General features: G+C 58.3%; 1 protein-coding gene across 1 annotated transcript; it reads left to right on the forward strand.

The window, feature by feature from the left end:
* Window positions 1-419: 419 nt before the first annotated feature.
* Window positions 420-8,696, forward strand: LOC746725 (TBC1 domain family member 3G). Its single transcript, XM_063800065.1, is given in 12 exon segments — window positions 420-493; window positions 890-929; window positions 1,406-1,486; window positions 1,937-2,044; window positions 2,377-2,486; window positions 3,734-3,782; window positions 4,324-4,444; window positions 5,158-5,252; window positions 5,637-5,702; window positions 6,166-6,265; window positions 6,636-6,788; window positions 7,770-8,696. Coding segments are annotated over 12 exon segments (1,494 nt in total). The 3' UTR covers window positions 8,267-8,696.
* The last annotated feature ends 446 nt before the right edge of the window (window positions 8,697-9,142 follow it).

Below are 9,142 nucleotides of genomic sequence, written 5' to 3' on the forward strand. Positions count from 1 at the left end.
CAGTATTCTATTTTCCTTGAAAACTACATAAACTTGGAATGTGGTGCCCAGAAAACTTTTTTTTTTTTTTTTTAGATGGAATCTCAGTCTGTTGCCCAGGCTGGAGTGCAGTGGTACAATCTCAGCTCACTGCAACCTCCTCCTCCCGAGTCCAAGTGATCCTCCTGCCTCAACCTCCTGAGCAGCTGGGATTACAGGTGCGTGCCACTATGCCCTGCTAAGTTTTGTATTTTTAGTAGAGACAGGATCTATGATCCCTCAGGGATCACAGGATGGAGAGACAGAGGATCCCTGGGGAGGTAGGGTGGGAGGGAGCTGATGAGCCGTGCCACTTCTGAAACGCAGGGTGTGTGGCTCGAGTGCAGGGAGAGGCAGGTGGATGCTGGGAGGTCAGAACTTGCAAGGGCCTTGGGGCTGTCATGGGGGATGGGCCCCTGGTGCACCCAGAGTACACCGGGCAGGTCTCAGGGCAGGCTCCCTTGACCCTGGCGGGGTGATGTGGTCACTCCCTGAGGTACTCCTGTCAGGGCCCGGTCGCCCACCCTGGGTGGCCCCCATCCCATCTCAGGGCTAACCTTTCTCAGCTCCAGCAGAAAGCACCACCTCGAGTCCAGGACGGGCAGCCCCATTGGGCACCCTGACCGCCCCCTACTCCAGGGCCCCAGTAACCCCGGCCAGGCTGTCGCTGCACTCCTTCTTCTCCCAGGTCCTGCCCCTCCTGGGAATCAGCCCCACAGGAAGGCCCTTGTCCTCCCTTCCCTGTGCCTTCTCCTGGGCTGAGCCCTGAGCTGGAAAGGGACAGAGCCAGTCCTTTCTGGGGATTGGCTCCCAGTCTGGGATGGCTCCAGGCCCTGTGCAGGTCCTCAGCTTTGCCTGGGTTGCCTTACAGTGAGACGGAGCTGCCTCCTGTGACTGCGCGGGAGGTGAAGGTAAGAACCTGATGCATGGAGGGGCTGGTCCAGGGATGTAGGGACTGGGCAGGTGGTCGGTGAGGCAGAGGAGGCAGCTGGCCTGGGCGGTGGTGGGTGAGGGCAACACGCTGTCACTGGGAGGGGCAACAGTCCCTGCTGGACCTGACCCCAGGTTGCTGTGACTTTGGCAGTTTGATAAAATTCCAAAGTGGGAACCACAGTCCTGGCTTGGGGGTGGCTGCCCGCTTGTGTCAGGACCCCAGCTAGAGGCTGGGACCTAAGACTATTTGTGGCCTGAGGATGGCATGTCCCCGGGTCCCAAAGCCAGCCCACTGATGCTCATTTCCTCAAAGGCTCTCAGCCCTTGAGGTCTGCCCTTCCCTGGCTCCTTCCAGCTGGCTCCCACCAGGGCTCCAGAGCCCAAGACCCAGCATCCACGGGTGGCTCTGGAAAGCCTGGCAGCTCCGCTAACTCCAACATACCTCATTTGACAGCAAATGTGGCGGGAGATGAGACGAACAAGCAAGTGGATGGAAATGCTGGGAGAATGGGAGACGTATAAGAACAGTACCAAAGTAATGTGTGGAGGGAGAGGCCCCTGGAACCACTCTCTGCAGAGACAGGGGACAGGCACCCATGGCTCTGGCCTGGCACCGTCAGCCTCTCAGAGGGCGGGTGGCACACTGTCCTCGCCCAGAGGACTGCAGGCCTGGTCGCCAGATTTCCTGCCTATTCGTGCAAGCGTCACCTTGCTGGGAGGGAATCTGAATCTAGGGCTGGGACTACCTGGAGCTCAATGCTAGGGATGCCCTGGTAACCTGAAGGAAGGAAAAAGTTCAGATCAGAGTTTTGACTCTGAGTGTCCATCCACTCTCAGTCCTGGGAAGGGAGGCCCTGTCCCAGCTTGATCTCACCTCTACTGAGGAATCATGGGGCCAAAACCGACAATTTCCAGAATCCTTGGGCTCTGGTCTTCACTGGGGTCACCCGGTGGCCTGTGACACCAGATTGTTTTTTGCACACAGCTGATAGATCGAGTGTACAAGGGCATTCCCATGAACATCCGGGGCCCGGTGTGGTCAGTCCTCCTAAACATTCAGGAAATCAAGTCGAAAAACCCCACAAAATACAAGGCACGCTCAGCCAGAGCATAACAAACAGGACAGGCCATGTCAGGGGCCCAGGTCTCCAGCTGGAAGGAACGTCAAGCACACCCTGGGGGGGGGTGGGGGCAAAGGTCAGATGAACACCCTGGGCACAGATGGTGACACAGTCACCACAGACAAACTCGGCTCTGGTGACCCTCCCCGGCTTCAGTAACAAGCCAAAAAGCAGCTTTCTGCACAAAGAAACCTTACTTCTGTCCTTCCTTCCCAAAGTGCTGACTGTGGGCTGACTGCCACTGGGGGCAGGGAGTCTTCCATCTGTTCTGAGGCTGCTTCCTCCTCTTGGCCCTGCCCTACAGATCATGAAGGAGAAGGGCAAGAGGTCATCTGAGCACATCCACCACATCGACCTGGACGTAAGCGGGACATTAAGGAAGCATATCTTCTTCAGGGATCGATATGGAGCCAAGTAAGCCTACGGGAGCCACAGGGTCCCAGCAGAGATGGGGTGAATGAGAGGGATGGGGGCTACCCTGGAGCAGAAGCCAGGGTCGCCCAGGAGGGATGACACAGGTGCCAAGAACTCTCCCTACCCAGGGAGCAGCCGGCACCATGAACCGAGCACCTCCTTGGTTCCAAGCCCTGGGCCAGACTGGAACATGTGGAGCCAGAACCCAGGAGGATCCTGAGGAGATAGAAGGCAGCAAACAAAATCATGCACAATGGTGAAAGGTGCTCTCCCTGACCCATGGGGACCCATGGTAGGACCCACGGGAGGGTGGCAGGATAGAGGGCCCATGAGCCCCCCCAGGCAACAGTGACAGCACCAAATGCTGGGAGAATTAGGGGTCCTGGAAACTCTCATCCAGGTCTGCTGGGAACATGACACGGCACAGCCACGTTGGCAGCCAGTTGGGCAGTGGCTCACAAAGCTCGATGGACTTGAACCACACATCCCCAAAGTGTCACAGATATTGAACCCACTGATTTGGAAACTGACATCCACATGAAACCTGCATGCCAGGTTCACTGCTTGACTCCTCGTCACTCACACACGGAGCCTTCGGGGACGGACTTCAACACGGGGATGGGGAGAGCAAGGCTGGTCCTCCCTTCAAACGGAAGACCCAGTGACAAAAGGGAACGAGCCGGTGATGCCCGCACGAACGTGGGTGGATCCTAGATGCATTTTGCTGAGGGAAAGAAGCCAGACCCAATAAGCTACCACAGTAGGATTCCCATTCCTAGGCCATTCTGGAAAAGGCCAAACCACAGGGACTGAGAAGCAGTCTGGGTGGCCAGGGGCTGATGGATCGGGGAGAGGTTGGGTGCATAGGGGCCACCCTGGAGACTTGGAGGATGAAGGAGTCGCCCCAGGAGGGGCTGGAGCGGTGGCCGGGAGACTCTGCACATTGGTTTGGAACCGTGGAGGAACTGTACACCCACAGACTGAACTGGCGTGTGTGCAAACTGAAAAAAAAAATCATTCAGAGTGAAAAGGATCAGGCAAGTCACTGTACAACAGGACTATTTGCATGTCACAGATGTGGATTTTACTGAAACTTTTCTTCAAGAGTCTCAGGCCCTGAAGAGCTCACTGCTTATCTGGTGAATCATCTGAACCTGAAATGGGATTTGCTGTTAGGCTTTGTAGACAAAGTGAAATTAACAACATCTGCACAAAACAAACCAAAGCCCCCTTTCTCTGTTTCCTAGGCAGCGGGAACTATTCTACATCCTCCTGGCATATTCGGAGTATAACCCGGTGAGTATTCCCGGCAGTGAGGTTCCCGGGCCGTATTTCCATATTGACAGGAGTGGGTGTCTGGTGGGGGTGTCGTTGCTTCTTTTAGTTAGTATTTGTGACCCACCAGGATATAGGAGGTAGGATGTCAGCTCACCGCTGGCATAAACCTCCAAGGAAGGGGGTGGTCTCAAGGGGTCAAGCTGAGACCCAAAGGAGTCAGGGCCTGGACTCCTGGTGTCACCTGGGCCTGACCACCACTTCTCAGAACAAGAAATGATGCCCTCCTCCTGGGGCTGCCCCAAAGCCCAGGAGCTTGGCAGCATCGCACACAGGATGGTGCTATCAGCAGACATTTTGGACAAGGTGCTGAAGTGCCTGATGGACTTGGCTCTTGTCATGAAATGAATGTACATCCTGAGGAAGCCTCCTTTTCAGAGGAAGCCTCTCCTTCAGAGGAAGCCTCTCCAGTCACCTCTGCTCTCTCCAATGACATGAGTCCTCCCAGGTGACCTCAGCCCTCCCAGGTGATGTCCTTCCATGGTGACTCTGGCTCTTGCAGGAGGTGGGCTACTGCAGGGACCTGAGCTACATCACCGCCTTGTTCCTCCTTTATCTTCCTGAGGAGGATGCATTCTGGGCACTGGTGCAGCTGCTGGCCAGTGAGAGGCACTCCCTGCAGTGTAAGTGAACAGCTGCCCCGGGGACCTCCTGCAGCCAGACCTGGGGATGGCCACCCTGGCCAGGTGATCACAGCTTTCAGCCAAGGCACCCTCCTTGTGTCGCCAGCTTGTTGGGAGACTTTAGGATGTCTCTGCTGAGGGTCCCACAGGAGTCCACGGCTGACCCCCAAAGCCCAAATCAGACGCCTCTCATCCCCATCAGCAGAGGGCATCTCATCCTCCCCGTGGCCACCCTCTGTGTCCTGGAGCCATGCCCTCCGGCTCTGATTCTGTGCAGCTGACTCTCCCCTCCCTGAGAGTCCTCCTGCCCTCCAGCTGCCCGGGCTCCTGCTGCCATCGGTGCCCACGAATGGGCCGACCAAGCCCAGGTGGCAGCATCTCCCCATCCCCTGTTCCCTGGCCTGACCCCACTTCCAGGAGATGACCAGGATGCCCAGCACCCACCCAGTTCAGGCTGCCCTGTCATGGCCTGAAAGTCAGGCTTGCCCTTTTTGCACCCTGGCCCAGGAGGCCTCTAGGAGAACCTCCAGCCAGGCTCCAGGGAATGTTCCCGCCCCACCTCTCCAGGGTAAAGGCCGCATGTTGGGGTCACCAGATGGGAGGGTGGGAGGCCTTGGGGTTTGGGGGCCTCTCCAGCTGCCCAGCTCTTGTAGCTGATGGCTCCACATCTTGGGGGAAGGCTCTGATTTCATGATGGGCTGGGGGCTTCTCAGGATTTCACAGCCCAAATGGCAGGACCGTCCAGGGGCTTCAAGACCAACAGGAGCATGTGGTAGCCACGTCACAACCCAAGACCATGTGGCATCAGGTGAGTTTATGGTCCCCTCAGCTCTTCCCAGAGGCCCTGCCTCCCGTGGGGCTGTAGGAGCAGGGGGGCTGGAGCCCCTCGTGGGGCTGTTGACTGGCTGAGTCCCAGCCAGGGCCTGACCTGGGACGTCGGGTTCTCCATGGGCTGGGAGTTGGTTTCCTTTCCTGCCCTGGAGGAGACAGAGGCACAGGGATGGGGGCCCAGCTCCCGCAGAGCAGGGCAAAGGGCAGTGTGTCCACCGGGAGTGTGGGAAGGTGACAGTGTTGTGGGGAGCTCTGGACACCGCCCAGTGTTCTGCACTAGGGGAAGGGTCTTCAGAGGCCCTGGAAGAGGGAGGTTTTTAGGGCAGCCCAGCGGCCTGAGCACCTCTGTTGCTTCCATCAGGATAAGGAAGGTCTATGTGGGCAGTATTCCTCGTTAGGCTGCCTCATCCGGATATTGATTGACGGGGTAAGGAGGCATAGGGAGACCCTGGCTCAGGGACCCTCCTTGCCCTGCAGTGCCCTGCTTCCCCAGCCCGGGGGTCTGGCTCACTCCCAGCCCACAGGAGGCTCAGGCGGGTCCCTAAAGGACACACAAGCAAAACCCTCTGCCCAAGAGGGGTCATCCCAGGGCAATGGCTGGAGCTCAGGCCCAGCCTCATGGGCAGACTGGGCCAGGACCCGACTTGAGAGGGCTCAGGGAAGCCTCAAGCCCTGGGCAAGCCCCTCTCTCCAGGAGCCACATCCCCACTCAAATGAGTGCCCCCCATGAGGAGCTTCAAGACCTTGTCTGACCCAGCGTCCTGGAGGGCTCAGGCGACCCTCATGGGGAAGGTCACTGACTCTGGAGACTGAAGCCCCAGTGTGCGCAGCTCGAGCCACCAGCCCCAGCCTGGAAGGACCAGGTTCTTTCACACCTGCTGTCCCCACAGATCTCTCTCGGGCTCACCCTGCGCCTGTGGGACGTGTATCTGGTAGAAGGCGAACAGGCGTTGATGCCGATAACAAGAATCGCCTTTAAGGTTCAGCAGAGTAAGTCTACGTGTGCCCAGCGGGGCCTGGGGAGCCCTGGGGTCAGAGCCCGACTGGCCCGAGGGCAGCTTCCTCACACTGTCCTCATGATCCTCTGTTCTGGCCCAGAGGGAGGTCTGGCCAGGTGGGCTGGGCAGGACACTGTGACACCGAGCCCATCCCCCACATGACCCAGATGAAAGTCAAGAGTGTGCTGAGCACTTCCCTGTCCAGATCGCCCCCCAGCCACAGTCTCTTGTGTATATCTGGACGCCTGGGGTGGCCACAAAAGGATCCAGCACCGCCCAGTGGGAGACTGAAGTGGCCACGGGGTATGAGCTGTGACCATTCCCAGGTAACTCTCCTGGCCTGATGTCCACCCTGTCCCTAGAGCGCCTCATGAAGACATCCAGGTGTGGCCCGTGGGCACGTTTTTGGAACCGGTTCGTTGATACCTGGGCCAGGGATGATGACACTGTGCTCAAGCATCTTAGGGCCTCTATGAAGAAACTAACAAGAAAGCAGGAGGACCTGCCACCCCCAGGTGGGCTCCAGTGCCATGTCCCCTCCCATGTCACCCTCTGGGGTAGTCAATAGTAGGGGAGTGCCCGGGACCCGCAACCCTACTACCTGGGCCTTCCTCTTCACCTTTTCTTCCTCCTCTTCGTCCTGGACTCTAAGAAAGTACAGGAGGCCCACCGGTCCTCAGGGCAGGCGCTCAGTGCGTGTATACCGGACATGCTGTGCACGCAGGAGGGGCATGTGGGCAAGACCCTCCAACAAGCCCCCTCCCACTTTCCACGGTGTCTCCCTCTTCCCCTCGCAGGGCCCTCCAAGTTACTAGACGAGCCCAGACCCATTTGTGGGAGACCCCGCCCCTCCCTGCAAGCACCCACAGCCTCAGAGAGCAGCAGAGGCCCCTCACTCCTGCACGCTCCTCCAAGGTTGCCAGGACAACAAGCCTTGAGCCAGGGAGACAAGGGAATCGGTGTCCCTGACCCACAGAGCATTCAGGGAGAGGGCACAGGCGGGACCCCGGGCCCAGAGCCAGAGCCAAGAGTTCAGCCAGAAGTGGGAACGTTGAGTCCTGGCATGGCCTGGGCAGCCCAGGAGGGCAGAGGGTGACCCACGTCCGGGCCCAATCACCCACTGCGGAGACGGGTCCCCACGTGAGGTGACAAGGGGCTGGGTGACATCCAAGGCCCCTCCCACCTGAGTTCTGACTGGGGGCCGTATCCCAGGCCCAACAGCCCTGGGACGAAGGTGTGTGGCAGGAAGCCCCCAGCCAGTCTGAACCCTGGGGGCAGTCCCAGGAGCCACCCGCCATGCCACGACAGCTTCCCCACGCCAGGCAGCACGCACCCCTCCCTCTGGGATCAGCAGACTACAGGCGTGTCCTCAGTGTCAGGCCACGAGGGCCACACAGAGACCCCGAGGACTCCAGAGACTCAGGCAGGTGGGGCCCAGCCCGGAAAGGCCTGCGTGGGCTCACTGGAGATGCTGACCACGTCTGTTTTCCTTTCAGCCAAACCCGAGCAAGGGTCGTCGGCATCCAGGCCTGTGCCGGCTTCACGTGGCGGGAAGACCCTCTGCAAGGGGGACAGGCAGGCCCCTCCAGGCCCACCAGCCCGGTTCCCGCGGCCCATTTGGTCAGCTTCCCCGCCACGGGCACCTCGTTCTTCCACACCCTGTCCTGGTGGGGCTGTCCGGGAAGACACCTACCCTGTGGGCACTCAGGGTGTGCCCAGCCCGGCCCTGGCTCAGGGAGGACCCCAGGGTTCCTGGAGATTCCTGCAGTGGAACTCCATGCCCCGCCTCCCAACGGACCTGGACGTAGAGGGCCCTTGGTTCCGCCATTATGATTTCAGACAGAGCTGCTGGGTCCGTGCCATATCCCAGGAGGACCAGCTGGCCCCCTGCTGGCAGGCTGAACACCCTGCGGAGCGGGTGAGATCGGCTTTCGCTGCACTGAGCCACAACGTGGGCATGGACTTCCCGGCCCTGCAGTGCACCCAGCACTGATTCCGACCAGGGCACCCCCTTCAGAGCTAGGGACGAACAGCAGTGTGCTCCCACCTCGGGGCCTTGCCTCTGCGACCTCCACTTGGAAAGTCCTCAGTTCCCTCCAGGCTTCTAGAAGCATCTGGGCCAGGGCTCATGGCTGGATAATTTCCCTAGGCTTAACAACCCAAGCAAGCTTCGCATCCTCGTTTTATTTTTGGTTAAACTTATGAGAATGTATTAAGAAAGAGTGCAGCTCGAGAGACATTCAGAGATGGAACACACCAGACCCCAGATCACAAAGCCAACCATGCCCAGCCCCTCCCAGCACCCCCAGCCCCACGACCATCGTTCTGAATTCTGACGACACCGTGAGCCTGCCTTTGTACTTTAAACTCATGGAAGGATAACCACCTTCACGTTTTGAAATAAATGTTTCCTGTTGAAATGATTTTAGATTTTAGACAGAAATATTGAAAAGGCACTATAGTGTCCTCCTATACCTTCCATCCAGCTGCCCCTAATAATGATGTTTTGCAGTCCCATGGCACATAAGAAATTTAGGCCGGGTGTGGTGGCTCACACCTGTAATACCAGCAATTTGAGAGGTCGAGGCGGGAGGTTCAGGTTCACTCGAGTCTAGAAGTCTGAGACCAGCCTGGGAAACCTAGGTGGACCCTGTCTCTAGAGAAAAGTCAAAGAAATTAGCCAGGCATGGTGGCGTGTGCCTATAGTCCCACCTAGTCAGGAGGCTGAGGGAGGAGGATTGCTGGAGCCCACGAGTTCCAGGAAGCAGTGAGCCATGATTGCACCACTGCACTCCAGCCTGGGTGACAGAGTGAGACTTTATCTCTTAAAAAATTTTAAGAAATTTAATGTGGGTACAATTCTATTAAG

Source organism: Pan troglodytes, chromosome 19 (assembly GCF_028858775.2).
Source record: "Pan troglodytes isolate AG18354 chromosome 19, NHGRI_mPanTro3-v2.0_pri, whole genome shotgun sequence".
Classification (NCBI taxonomy): domain Eukaryota; kingdom Metazoa; phylum Chordata; class Mammalia; order Primates; family Hominidae; genus Pan; species Pan troglodytes.